We start from the raw sequence: 15000 nt of genomic DNA on the forward strand, positions 1-15000 counted from the left end.
CGAGCCTGTGAGCAATGGCTCGCTGTCAGGCTGAAACTGGCGGCTAGGCTGGGGCTTCTTTACAGCGGCGGATAAATGGCGGTATTGGAAAGGACCATTCTGCCGCAGCGCTAACCGCTAGCGCTAACGGGTCGTCTATGGTTCCCCTAAGGCCTGCTTCAGCGGCTGCTGTGTTTGCCGGCCGGTGTTTAACTTCACACCGGCTATTTCTTTCCGCCGTTATAGGGCCATAAAAGAGAACTCCCTCGCTTCCTCCCTCCCTCCCTCCATTATACCTCTTCTCCCCTTTCTCTCTCTCTCTCTCTCTCTCTCTCTCTCTCTCTCTCTCTCTCTCTCTCTCTCTCTCTCTCTCTCTCCCTCTCTCTCTTTCCTACTCTCTCTCTCTGCTGGGGTGTTGATTAGCTGGCCTGTGTGCTTTGATGTTTCTCTGCTTGTATAGCCTATTTAAAGCTTCGGAAAGTGGCATCCGGGTACTTTTTTCTTCTTTTCGGTGGAATCTTTATCTCACTTTGCTCTATATTCATATCCCTTTCCCTTTCCTTCTCTTTTTGTACAATAATCTGTCACTTACATGAATAGCTGCCCACCACACATGCATGTGCACGCATACACACTAGCACGCTCCCACAGACACACACAAACGCTCACACAGACAGACACACACACACACACACACACACATACACACACACACACGCTCACACACACACACACACACACACACACACACACACATACACACACACACACGCTCACATACATACACCTCCCTCTCACTAACGGACTTCCTGTGTTACCTGTCCTGCTCTTCTTCTCATCCTCCGACTCATCTTCATCCTCCTTTCTCCTCCATCTCATCCGCCCGCCCGCCCGCCGCCTCTTTGTTGCTTAACGCCAAAATGGCAAAGCACTTAGCGCTCCCGAGCTTTGGAAGCCGGCTCGGAGGCTATCAGAGACCCCTTTTCCGGCGGCCGCGCTGCTCGCATTTTACTCCCTCAAAGGCCCTCCTGGGTCCACTTTCAATGGCGGACGTGAATGAAAATAACTCTGAGAGCTGTTTGCTGACTGCTTGCATTTGCTCACCTTTGAACTGAACTGGCTCTATGTATTCTTTTTTTTCTTTTTTGGTGGAGGTGGATATTTTGTGTCTTCGTATTTTTGGCAGGGTGTCGTGGCAGATGGCTTCTGTGTACTGTGTACCTAAATATTCAAATTGTATTAAAATACGGATGCAGGTTTTAGAAGTAAGTGACCGTGTGTGTGTGTGTGTGTGTGTGTGTGTGTGTGCGTGCGTGCGTGTCCGTGTGTGGGGATATTTAAATTTTTGTTAACAAAGCTACACATGAGGTGAGAAACATTTCCTCAGTGCTGTGTCCAAGAGCTGCACTTCGGAGCTTTTGGAAGCCACAGAGTGTTTCTCTTGTAATTCTACAAATCATACTCATCTCCTTTTCATTTTCTCCTTATTTTTAGCCATCGCAATCACGATCCTAACTTCAGTCACCCGCCTGATTTGAAGTGCGTCTTGTTTATTTATCTCCTCTGAAGCAGAGTGTTTTGGGGCCTTGCCGTGGCCTATTTCATAACTGAGCCTTGTCCCCAAGGGGTTTGTGTGGCATCATATAGTACTGTAAATAAACTATTTGAACAGCCATGGAGTAAGTCTCACTTATACAGTAGCTACCCATCACCATCACCACCACAACCCACCCCACTCCACGACCTCCTCTGTACACTGACATTGCCTGTCTATGCTTGTGCCTTTGTTTGTTTGTGTGTGCGTGTGTGTGTGTGTGTGTGTGTGTGTGTGTGTGTGTGTGTGTGTGTGTGTGTGTGTGTGTGTGTGTGTGTGTGTGTGTGTGTGTGTGTGTGTGTGTGTGTGTGTGCGTGTGTGTGTGTGTGTGCGTGTGTGTTTGTGCTTGTGCTTGTGTTGTGTTGTGTTTGTGTGTGTCTCTGTTTGGTGCGGGGTCGTTAATGTTGAGCCACAATTTTCCAGTAATGAGATGTAGCCTGTAGCCGGCGTAGAGAAACAGCGCTAGTCATTAGGCGATCATTTGGCGAGCTGTCTGTCCCTTCTGGCCAAACGGCAAACAGCTTCCAGTCCAGGAATACCACGTGCATCACATGTCTAGTTGAGGCCTTAATTAAGTTTGAAGTGTGATTAAATTATACTTAATTATCATAATAATGTATTTTTTTTCTTCCTTGCCCCCTTTTCTTTCTTTTTCTTGCCTTGTGAGTGATAACTGGCTGACTTGGGTGAAAAAAAACATTGCTCTTGGAGAGGAAAGGACGTGGCAATCTCTCCTCGGCTAGCAGTCAAAGTTATCAAGCCATGAAATCGGGAATCCTGTCAGCAACAAAAATGTAATCTTTTTTTCATAAGGGCAGAACAATAGAAGGAGCCATTCGATGAATACTCAACATCTCTTTCTCTCGGCTCCTCTCTCCATTTTAATTAAAAAAGTGGCCTGAACCCTGGGCTCTCTCCTTCGTCTCCCTCCTTCGCCTCTCTCTCTCTCGCGCTCTCTCTCTTTCGCTCATGCGTGGAGGGGCGAGCTCTTATCTCTGTGTTCCGTCTGATTATTTCTTCCCCCAGCTCGACAGCCGAGCCACACACACACTCTCTATCTCTCTCATTCTTACTCTATCTGCCTCTCATTTGCACTCACTTTCTCTCCTTTTTCTGTCTTTCTCACACATAATGTCTATACATCAAATGCTCTCTCTCCCTCTTTCTCTCTCTCTCTCTCTCTCTCTCTCTCTCTCTCTCTCTCTCTCTCTCTCTGTCTTTCTCTCTGGCACAAGCACACCTTTTTCATCACCCTCGTTCTGATAGTGTTCTACTTCATACAGGTCTGCAGGTTTGGATGGTCTGTTGCATGAGTGCTTCTTTGTGTCTTTTTCCTTTTTTCCTTGTTTCACTCTCACATTTTTGTCTCATACTCTCTCTTCCCTCTGTGTCTCTTTCTCTCTCTCTCTCTCTCTCTCTCTCTCTCTCTCTCTCTCTCTCTCTCTCTCTCTCTCTCTCTCCCCCACACTCACTCACTCACTCACTCACACACACACACACACACACACACACACACACACACACACACACACACACACACACACACACACACACACACACACACACACACACACACACACACACACGCACCATCTTTCTCTCTCTTCCCCCCAGTCACTTCATTCCTCCTTTAACCCACTTCTGTCTCTCCTGGCTCAGCTCTGCTCTGTGTTGCTGCGCACCTGCCCTGCTCCCTCTTTGAATACTCCAAGATGCTGTCTGAGTACATTAGAATATTCTTTGAGGTGCTGTCTGTGTGCGCGGATCAGAAAGATACATGTTAGAACCATCGACTGTACAGGGCTGTTGAGATGGCAAAAAGAGAACATTTCAAACAGCCCCAAAAAACTGTCTACATCTGGGACCACTTTGTAGGGTATGATGACAATTTTTTGTTTTTTCGTTTTGTTTTATTTAGTTTAGTTGTTTTTTTAGCTGTCATGTTAGCGTGTCATGGGCAAACTTGAGATGGACTTTATAGTGTCACTTGCCCACTGGAAATACCCAGGATGTCAGCCACCCATCTGCCTGCATGGTTTTTGAGACCCAGCCGTCACCACACTCTTAGATACAGTACAACTTCATCTCAGAGCGATCCAGTACGGGGGAGACTGGTGGGGTGGTTACATACTGTATGTGACAATGCAGATGTCATTATTCAGAAAATTCTCCATCATCACCGTTGTCGTCGAACATGATGCCGAATGCCATGGTCAAACACACTCGATGGAGGGTTATGTGTTGCATATATAGATCTTTTTGCAGGTCACATCAAGTCAGAGGAGGAGGGCATTGAAGAGTCAGAATCATGGCAGTGGATGACGAGTGAGTGCCAGGGGTGGGTGTAACCCTTATGAAGGAGGTACTGTATGTTTGGGGGTGTGTTGGGGGGGGTGTATTTGATAAGGGCGTGGGCCATCCAGTGGATTGATGCTACATGTTCTTGGAAAGCAATTATTGTCAGTTTCAGGGAGAGATATAGAGATATATGTGTGTGTGTGTGTGTGTGTGTGTGTGTGTGTGTGTGTGTGTGTGTGTGTGTGTGTGTGTGTGTAAGTGTAAGTGTTTACGAGGCCTTTGTGGTGGCTGAGGAGTTGATGGCCACCCTCCCTCACTCCAGACTGGTCGTTACTCTTCCCTTTCCCAATGTGTCTTTCCCTGAATTTTATCGCTTCGACCCTCGAGGAGTTCCTTTTCGCCACACCTCTCTCTCTCTCTGTCTCTCTCTCCACCTATTTTCCCCCTAAACTTATCCAAAACCCTCTGTGCTCAACTCTTGATTTGTGTCCATGCACCTCACCCTCCCTCTGCGTCCCTTCCTCTCCTCTCTCCTTCTCCTCTACTTCAAGTCCTGGAGAGTTCAGGTCTCCCATCATCCATCCATCCATCCTTCCTTCCTTCCATCCCTCCTTTCCATCCATCCATCCATCCAGTATCCCCACCCTCCACCAGTCCCAGGAATGGGGCCACCTCTTCCTGCGCTGCCCTGCCCTGTGCCCCCTGTCCCTCCCTGGCTCCCTCCCTCCCCTCCCCTCTGGACTAGCCCGAGGGCAGGTAGGGCATCTCGTTGTGGTAGTTGTAGTCCGGGCAGACCTTCTGCACCAGGCGGTAGTCGGTGCTGTAGAAGCTGATGTAGATGCAGATGACCTTGAAGGGCTTGGAGCACATCCAGGAGACGTGGCTCTGCGTCTGCTCCTGGAAGCAGGTCTTGGAGGGGTCGTAGTTGCAGAGCGACGTGCGCTTGCTGCGGTCCACCTTCTCGTAGTCGATGCGGCAGTTGAAGATCTTGGAGTCCTTGGGGTAGACCACGCTCTGCCGCTCCAGGTCGAACTCCACGGCCTTCACCGGCGGCACGAGGCTCACGGAGATGTTGCCCTGCCCCGTGGAGTTGTGCCGGAAGTAGACGCTGAACGTGCCGTTGCCGTGGTCCACGATCTTGCCGGTGATGAGCAGGTTGAGCCGCAGTGTCTTGATGTTGGAGTAGAAGTCGCCCCAGCCGAACATCTTCTTGAACTTGCCCGTCTTGACGATGGGACGCCGCTTGACGCGCGCCCCGCCCAGTGGGTCGTCGGCCGCCTTCATCAGGTCGCTGCCCAGCATCTCCCAGAACTCCTGCGTGGACATAGGTAGGTGAAACACAGAGAACAGAGTGAGTGAGAGTGTAAGGTTTTCATTAACCCATTTTAGCCTGATGACTCGTATATGTTGTTTACCTTTTGGTGCCTGGAGACACATATATGCTGCATTCAGACTCCTGAGATTTTAGCTTTTTTAATAAAGATGTGGGTATGTTACAGCTGTATGAACACATTCTAATGCTAGATGAGGGTCTTAGGGTGCGACTTGTGTCATGTTTTATGTGCATCAGAAACTGAGATATTTGGGTTTTTATAGGCTGAGGGCAACTTTCCCAACAAGGGCTTAGGCATTCAGCAGGCGTTTTTGCAGGTGCCTTAGGCATCAATGGGTTAAAGACATAATCATAATTAGGACCAGGGGCGAGTTTAGGCTATTTTTAGTGGGGCCACGGCCCCACCGTGACTTGGCTCGGCCCCACTAAAGCAGGAGCCTTTTAAAATATTATTTGTGAATTGTATTGGAAATTAATGCAGGTTACCGCTCACCTACAGATGGTCGCCTAATATCTCTGATAAAGACTTGATTTGACAAGTCTACAACATGATCGCATTTTCGACAATCGTCGATATGGACTTCCCATGTACAACGTGCACGAGCGCAACGCCAGCTTTGATGAGCGCGGCTGAAGTGAAACTAGCCAAGACGCAGCTGATCCTCAGTGGTGGAACGGCGTCTGCCTCAAGTTTAAGCTGCTGTTAGTTGAAACTCCGCTTTTGCGCGTAAGCGCCGCTGAGTTCAGCGCCAATGATGGAATGGTCCCCCGGAACAATCGGGATTCATGCGTGTTTTGTTTTGGTTCTCTTTTCTTTTTTTCACCTCACCTTGAGCCTCCACACCCACGACATATAATTTTAGCTGAAGTAAGCTAAATTAAACAGCCAGAGACCAGCATTACTGACATATGTGCATCTGCAATTGAATGACATTGACTGGTGTTGTTGATAGTGATTACAAGATGATATTTTAGCATTTATGATACTGTTTACATGTCAGTTGCATGCATGGGCGCCATGTTGATGATGCGTGTGTCGTCACACAAAACACAAGCTCGGGAACTCGTTCTTCTATACTTCCGCCAGAGATCAACCTCGATAATTATCGATCTGACATTGCGTCACCAAATGTTCACTCCCACTTTCCCGAGGTTTTAGGTCGGCTTTCTGGGGATTCTCGATTTTTTGAACGAGCCATGTTGTTGCCTTCACCAGCTCAGGACCTCTCGAGACAGCTGACGACACTGCTCACATGACAATCGAGTTCTGGAGTTTGGCGCATGAACGCCACTGATCCCGGGGACCATTCCATTAACGGCGGTAACCCCAAATCCGAGCTCAAGTCGGTAAACTAAGCTATTTTTAGACAGAGATCCGTTCCATCAGCCTTGCTAACCTGAAACTCAGCTGAGTTGCCACGGTAATTTATGCTCCAACGTTAACCTGGTAGCTCCCAGGTTTAACACCAGGCTAAATTAATCAGTGTTGCACAAAACATGAACCTGTAGGAAACAGCTGTCACAACGGGCACGTTCCGCTTGATTCCCGCCATCATTTTAAGCGAACCAGTCACTCTATTTTAATAGTCTATGATGTGATAATGCCAGTAAAAACTACAATAGTTACCATTGTCTTTCATTTCGCGGGATTTCTGATAATCAGCACATTTAAAAAAAACATTTATAGTGTTGATTTACTAAGATGATATTGGACAATTCCTTCCATGACAAGGAAGACGTGAATGGCACAGTGGGCAGGTGCGCTGCGTAAGAAGTGGTCATCCCGGGTTCAAGTCTTGCATGGCGACATGTTAGAAATGAAAACTTTATAACATACGTTTGCCTATTCTCTCCTTTGATGTCGCTTTGTGGCTGGCTTCATTTGCTGTCAAGCAATAGGTCTACCAATAGGCCTACCTTAAATGTCTAGGCTATTTTCAGCATAGGCAATTAAAAAAAACGTATTCACAAACACCCTGCAGATGCCTACCCTTGGAGTTTGCATTGCAATGATTCAATTATCTCTGCCTAACGTTTTACCTAGTCTATGCCTTTAATCATAAAATAAATTATTCTGAAAGATAAAATTAAAACACCTTAGATGATGCAAGCATTTTATTTTTGCGCATTGAAATGATGGCAGTCGAGGTTCGGACGAGACTCTCCTTTCGATAATTGAGTTATGATCTGTCATTACGCATGGTGGGGATTGAACGCTGGTCTCTCAATCAAAGTGCGGTTGCGTTACCGCTCACCTACAGATGGTCGCCTGATATTTCTGATAAAGACTTGATTTGACAAGGCATGCCCGAGTCTACAACATGATCGCATTTTCGACAATCGTCGATATGGACTTCCCATGTACAACGTGCACGAGCGCAACGCCAGCTTTGATGAGCGCGGCTGAAGTGAAACTAGCCAAGACGCAGCTGATCCTCAGTGGTGGAACGGCGTCTGCCTCAAGTTTAAGCTGCTGTTAGTTGAAACTCCGCTTTTGCGCGTAAGCGCCGCTGAGTTCAGCGCCAATGATGGAATGGTCCCCCGGAACAATCGGGATTCATGCGTGTTTTGTTTTGGTTCTCTTTTCTTTTTTTCACCTCACCTTGAGCCTCCACACCCACGACATATAATTTTAGCTGAAGTAAGCTAAATTAAACAGCCAGAGACCAGCATTACTGACATATGTGCATCTGCAATTGAATGACATTGACTGGTGTTGTTGATAGTGATTACAAGATGATATTTTAGCATTTATGATACTGTTTACATGTCAGTTGCATGCATGGGCGCCATGTTGATGATGCGTGTGTCGTCACACAAAACACAAGCTCGGGAACTCGTTCTTCTATACTTCCGCCAGAGATCAACCTCGATAATTATCGATCTGACATTGCGTCACCAAATGTTCACTCCCACTTTCCCGAGGTTTTAGGTCGGCTTTCTGGGGATTCTCGATTTTTTGAACGAGCCATGTGTATGAGCTTCAAAAGGTCTTGTGACGAGTCTGCTACACCTCCTCTGATTGGTTTGCATCTTCATGCAACTGCTTACCGCCAGAGTTGTGTTCAGTTATGATTTTTGCAAAAGTAGTTTCTAGTAGTTTCTGGATTTATCATGCAGCCGAGGCAGAACCCAAATCTGCGCATATTCTTGTGATGAGAGAAGGTATGGAGCACACTACACAATAAAGTGGTGTAGGCTACTGTAGTGCTATGTGCGGACTATGATAACATTGATTGTCATCATAACTGACATAATTTTGTAAGCTGGTAAACGTTGGTTAATGATATGCCTTTAAAATAGTCCACTATTAGGTTGTGGATATCCGTGAAATATGCTTAACATAGGTAGCGGTGGCTAAGATTTTGTGAGGTGGTGCCTTGCGACGCACAATACTTTCACTTTCGCCAGTGTTATGGGGCTCTCTGTTGACCACTTCATGCAAGGTGAGTCAGTCAGAATCACAAAAGCTTGAGGTAGCAAGATAACGGAAAGGGGAGTCAAAATGCAGATGGAATACAATGCGTAATCAACCTACTGTGGAAACCATGCCATTTCTTTGCAAACGTATCAGAAAAAAATCAGAGGACAAAACATGAGGACTTAGTGCTAAATAGGGATTGTTACTACTAATAACCGCTACCATCAGGACAGTCAAAATTATTTATCTGCCTGGCAGCGTTTAGAAGTTGTGAGGGAATGAAACAGGCTTCAGCCTTGCGTTGGAATCGACTAGCGTCGAACAGCAGGCAAATCGGCTGAAAATGAGCCTATACGGCGAGTCACCATTGATAGTCCAGGTGCAGGGGAGGTTTATCCATATTTTGGTGAGGCTGTAATTGTGATGTGAGAATGCGGGTTCTCCAACTTCTCACTTAGCCTACTGATTTTAATGATTGTTAACTGTGTGAAGGTTGGACGTTACTTTGCTATTGTTATTGGAACATTGGCTCGGAATGAGCAGGAGTGACTTTGGTGCCCGCGCGGTTTCTGTCCATTTACATGTGTGACAGGGAGCGCTCACCTTGTTGCTAGATTCCCATCATCGGCATGACTTTGGGCAGGGGATGTTTTAATTGTTATTTTTATGTTTGCTTGAGAAGGAGATGTCAGATTTTAAAAACTCACGATGAATATCTGTTGGGCTACCGATTGGAACTGTGATTTGTGGTGCAAGGAGCGCACATGGAAGGGAAACTCTTCTGATTATTTTTAAGTCACATCACGGCCTAGCCCTAAATATATTGCAGATATGCTACAGTAATAACATCCAATTAGGAGTCTTAGGTCTTCAGTGTCTTCTCTACTTGTTGTGCCAAGGGTAAAATAGCCATTGTGCTACCAAATGATGGAACAAGCTTCCTGTTCAAATTACTGTAGGCCTACCTGTAGAGCTGCCCTAACTGTAGGCTATCATGTTTTGACAAAAAAGCTTCATTTTCATCTGGCTTTGTATCTACTCTGTATAATACTTCCTATACTTTATTATAATATTTTCCTCTCTTTTTCTTTCCTCTCAATCACATAAGAACTATGACAACCATTAGGGTGCAATCGCAAGGATTACCTATGTAGGTAATGTCAGTTAGATTTCGTGGGCAAAAATGTAATGTCATGACTTGTGGGTAGTTCTTCATTGAGTGAACTGTTATTTAAAATTGAAAGCCTTTTGAAAACAAAATCTCAAATCTGAAATAGAAATGGAACGCTTGCTCTGTCAGGTACCTCTGTCAGGTACCACTGTCAGCACCAGGGGCCAGGCCCACCTAAAGATCAAAAGCTAAAATCGCCCCTGCCTAGGACATTAGGAAATTAGGACATTAGAAAAACGTCTTGTAAGTCACTTATGCCTAGTAAGTAGGCCTAATTAGGCATGTATCACTGCAGTGGCTAACATGTAAATCCTATACCAAAGTGATACCAAAATAATAATACTGTAATAACAACAGCAAACGTGCCTGCTTGGAGAAGGGCACTGGCGAGCGGTAGGGCAGCTCGACAGCCGAGGTGTTGGCTGCCCGGCTCTTGCTGTGCAGCACCCAGCGGCTCAGGGGGGAGAGCGAGGAGCTCTGGCCCCCCAGCACGCCCACCTGCTTGGACGACGGGTCCTCTGAGGAGGGGGATGGGGGGCCCTTGGAGGATGAAGAGGAGGAGGAGGAGGAGGAGGCGGAGGAGGAGGAGTCTTCCTGCCCGAGAGCCAGCTATGGAGAGAGAGAGAGAGAGAGAGATAGGCAGACAGAAAGAGAGGCATTCAGAGAGAGAGAGGGAGGGAGAGAGAGAGATGGAAAGAAAAAGATCCCCAGAAAGAGAGAGGGAAGAAAAGGAAGGATTTGGAGATAGCAAGAAAGGTAAATAGTCAGATAGGGGCAGCAGAAAGAGACAGAAAAAGATGTAGAGCAAGAGAGAGAACGGGAGAGAAAAGATAGATGGGGATAAAGAAAATCAGTGAATATACGGTACAGTTGGCAAAAATTCAACCTTTAGTAAGACAATAAGCCACAGTATGTCCTACAGCCAGAAGAATTCAGTTGCCCTATACCTATCCAATTAGAATACTAATAAGGTGTGTGTGTGTGTGTGTGTGCGCGTGCGTACATGCGTGCGCGCGTGCGTGCATGAGTGCAGGTGTGTGTGTGTGTGATGGGGGCGTTAGGAGGGAAAAAATGTGATTGTAAATGCTTGCCTTTACTGGGACAAACCAATGCATATAAAACTAGCAGAATGTATATACTCTAGTACTTCATGTTACAACACCACACACACTTGCCGCCACAATGGGAGGCTCTGCATTGTCTGAATCCCCAGGCCATTTCACCGCCGCCCCCATCGTGGCTTTACCAACTTCTTCACCACACCGTACAGCTCCATAGAGCTACCACTATGGACATAAACTTCCACTACCGTACCGTCTACGTTTGTTTTGTTCTGTTGAGTCTCAGTATGTCTTTTTAATGTTGTTTTTTGTTTTATGTTATATATGTAAAGCATCTTTGAGTGCCATGAAAAGCGCTATATAAAACTTATGTTTTATTATTATTATTAGCTCTCTTTGTTTGTTTCTTTGTATCTTTGTTTCTTTCTTTGTTTGTTTGTTTGTTTCTTTCTTTCTTTCTTTCTTTCTTTCTTTCCTTCTTTCTTTCTTTCTTTCTTTCTGTCAGAGACGCACACACGCATGCGCATGCACAAACACACACACACAACACACACACACACACACACACACACACACACACACACACACACACACACACACACACACACACACACACACACACACACACACACACACACACACACACACACAGTGAAAGAGAGAGAGAGACACACACACAGATACCAAACGGACTAATGGGACGATCCGGAGAGTAGTGCAGGACGAACAAAGTACAAAATAACCAGCAAAAGTGCAAGCTAGTTGAGTCATGAAGGTGACAGAGACCAAGACAAAGTACCGGAAATAAAGCAAGGGGTGGGTATGTGGCTATTGCAGGGAAAATACAATGAGAAAAAGAGAGAACGAGAGTAATAGTGAGACAGAAAATGAGAGGGATGGATATTAAAAGTGGTAGCGAGCGAGTGAATGAGTGAGTCACGGCAGGTAGGTTGAGGCTTAGGGGAAAGAGGATGCCAGAATAACAGCAATCATGTGTTGCAGATTTACTCTTTGAAAAGTCTCATAAGCCCCGGAGAATGTCAAAGTCATTACCGATGCTTCGCAGGTAAAAGTGCTCCGTGGAGAGGTGGGGGAAAACAGGCAGCCTCCCCACCCAGCCCCACCATTACCCTCATCCAACCCCCTGCCTGCCATCCCTCCCAGTCATCCCTCCCACATCCTCTCCTCTCCTCTCCTCTCCTCTTCTCTCCTCTCCTCCCCTCTCCACTCTTCTCCTCTCTCACACATCCCACCTCTCCTCTCACATCTCTCCTCTCCTCTCCTCTCCTCTCCTCTCCTCTCCTCTCCTCTCCACTTGGGCCGGTTGGACAGTGTGTGCAGCTTCTGGGGTATTATCTGCTGAAGCTGTCATCCCTCTCAGCTCCTAATACCTTTCCTGGGGAATCTATACCACCGCTGTGGCTAATAAAGCCATAGGGTTCAAACTGTGATAGAGTCACTCAGCGTTATCAGCCCGATACACAGGGGACAAGAAATGGGGAGAGAGAGAGGGAGAGAGAGAGCGGGAGAGGGGAAGGGAGAGAGGAGAGGACTGGAAAGTGGTACAGAGAGGGAGAGAGAGAGAGAGAGAGAGAGAAACAGAGAGGGAGGGCAAGTGAGCGTTATAGCTTAAGTCTAAGATCTGTGGAAAGGGGAAACAATTACTGAGCGTGTTTGTATGTGAATTGTGGTTACATGTACTGTATGGGCTTAATGTGTCTTAATGCTTGTGTGGATGACATGTGAGTGTTGATACCGTATCTGTACAGTGAGTGAAAACGTACTGTAGTTATGTGTAGGCTATGTACAGTATGCAGGGCCGTTGACAGCTTTGACTGGGCCCGGGACAAAATCATCTTACATTTTATGTAATTGGGACACAATTCTGGGCCTCCTGTTTCCCTGGGCCCAGGACAACATACCCATGTATCTCCCCTCTGTCGCTAGAGCTGACGGTATGTGCTTGGCTATGCGTGAGTCCGTGTGTATGCTTCCACAGGACATCTATATGTGACAGCAAGTGGAAGGGACTGATAAAGGCGGGGGAGGGAGATGAGTAGATGGGATGAAACGTGTACGTGGGGGGTGTATCAGCAAGTAGAGGGATGGCCGTGGGGGGTGGGGTGGGGTGGGATGGAGTGAGTGGGGTTGGGGGGCAAGAGAATAAACCTCGCTGCACAATTAAGGCCTTTAATGTTTTAATTAAAAAGTCGACATCAGCAGGAGGAGGAGCACAATGCCAGCCTGGTACCACAGATAGACTAGAAAGAGTCAGAAAGAAATGAAGGTAGAAGAAAGAACGAAAGAAAGAACGATGGATTAAGGGGTGCGATAGAGAGAGAGAGAGAGAACAAGCAGGAAGAAGAATGGAAGGAAGGAGATAAGAGAGTTCCGCTCGGCGATGGCGCTGTGAAGAACCCAAGCAGAAGAGAGGGAATAATGAGGGAACAAAAATGATCTATTAGATGATGCTGACACGCACTCCTCTACCTCAGGGAATCACACTGTCAGAACATTTAGGCCTGCCTGCCTGCCTGCCTGCCTGCCTGCCTGCCTGCCTGCCTGCCTGCCTGCCTGCCTGCCTGCCTGCCTGCCTGCCTGCCTGCCTGCTTGCTTCTCTGCCTGCCTGCCTGCCTGACTTTGGCTGTCTCTTGGTGCATGCTACTGCACAACTGGCTGTGTGTGTGTGCGTGTGTGTGTGTGCGTGCGTGCAGGCGGGTGTGTGTGCGTGCGGGACAGAGAGAGAGAGACAGAGAGAGAGAGAGAGAGATAGAGAGAGAGAGAGTTCTAGGAACACAAAACAAAAACTTCCACGAATTAGCTTCCCTAAATAAGTGCTTAAAAGAAGTTCAGAGGACTAAATGGGTGAACGATAGCATTGGAACTGTGGCATTGGGGCAATGGTTACAATCGTTTCATCTTTTCTTCTATTCACTTCCCATTGATTTTCTCTCTCTCTCTCTCTCTCTCTCTCTCTCTCTCTCTCTCTCGCTCTCCGTCCTGTCAATACAGTATTGTAATAACACATTTTTTTTTCATTTATTCTTCATACAGTATGTCAGACTCCTTGGAGACCGTTTTGTCTGAGCTGAAGAACAGCGTGTCACTTGATTCATTAACTTGGCTGTCTGGCTTAACCAGAAATACATACAAAGACGTGATTTGGAAAAAGACAACACAATTAAGTTACAAGTTGCGGCCAGATTAGGGATTCGTCACTCATCGAGTTGCCGATGGTGCCGCTGATGTCTCGGCAACTCGAGCAAGAAGCAAGTGAGTGACAGCAGTGCTGTGTTAATGCTGTAATGCTGAGACAGCGGTAGAGTCTAGTTGTAGCTTCCCTGTAATTTCCCTCAGAGTAGCCGACTGAGACGTAAGGGCGTTGATTAGAGCACCGTTTGTTAACATTTATTAAAGAAATGTGGTAGGACTCAGCTGGTCTCACAGGACTCAATGTTAACTGCTAGCGTGGATGTAAAATTTGCACTGCCGTACTCAGAGAATGGTTGAAAGTACAAGAGAATGGTAAAGCCGTACTATTTAACTCAGGGGAAGGTGTGAAATAAGCATATTTCCAAAAATGGGACAGTATCACTTTAACAAAGCCGGATAAACACACACGCCTACCCACGAATCGTGACTCACTGTCTCTATCCGGATAATTAGTGATCCCATACCCAACTCGTCCAAAGCCTAGAGTCATTAGAATGTTTGTAGCCTATTCAAGAGGTCTGCGAATGATTTGCCATTTAATTTGTTATATTTTAATGGTAGTTGTGGTTGATTTTACAATATGGAAACCACATTATGACAAAGAAAGATAGCCTATCATGACATTTTGATTCATGTTTGTATATAGGCCTATCATCATGTTTTATTCAAACGTTATAGACAATGCAAGATAACTTTGCCTTTTCTGCACCAAAGCATGTGGTAAGACTCTGGAAAAAACACATTTAAACCTGACATGCAAAGCTTCAGTTTATATACCGCTTCAATCTATTTGTGCACACGATGACTGCCTTGTGTGAACACAGTCATTAGCCATCTTGTTATTACTACATGGATCATGTTGTGGCCAGAAATAATATCATGTATGCAATGGAAGAGATTACCTTGTGAGCGGAGTTTAATATCCTATAA

General features: G+C 46.4%; 1 protein-coding gene across 1 annotated transcript; it reads right to left on the reverse strand.

Annotated features, from left to right (window-relative positions):
* Positions 1 to 4612: 4612 nt before the first annotated feature.
* Positions 4613 to 11072, reverse strand: LOC134459660 (neurexophilin-1). Its single transcript, XM_063212031.1, has 3 exons — positions 11043 to 11072; positions 10163 to 10405; positions 4613 to 5185 (listed from the first exon to the last, which is right to left on the reverse strand). Exons 1-3 carry the CDS (start codon positions 11070 to 11072, stop codon positions 4613 to 4615), a joined length of 846 nt encoding a protein of 281 aa, XP_063068101.1.
* Positions 11073 to 15000: the final 3928 nt, after the last annotated feature.

Source organism: Engraulis encrasicolus, chromosome 2, assembly GCF_034702125.1.
Source record: "Engraulis encrasicolus isolate BLACKSEA-1 chromosome 2, IST_EnEncr_1.0, whole genome shotgun sequence".
NCBI classification, from domain to species: Eukaryota; Metazoa; Chordata; class Actinopteri; order Clupeiformes; family Engraulidae; genus Engraulis; species Engraulis encrasicolus.

What these genes read in the sequence shown, in the direction of transcription:
- LOC134459660 (XM_063212031.1), bottom strand. Translation starts at nt 11,072, where the DNA reads ATGGAGCTGTACGGTGTGGTGAAGAAGTTG. An exon ending in ACGGTGTGGTGAAGAAGTTG is followed by an intron (nt 10,406 to 11,042) that starts GTAAAGCCACGA and finishes CTCTCTCCATAG; the next exon opens with CTGGCTCTCGGGCAGGAAGA. An exon ending in CAGTGCCCTTCTCCAAGCAG is followed by an intron (nt 5,186 to 10,162) that starts GCACGTTTGCTG and finishes ATGTCCACGCAG; the next exon opens with GAGTTCTGGGAGATGCTGGG.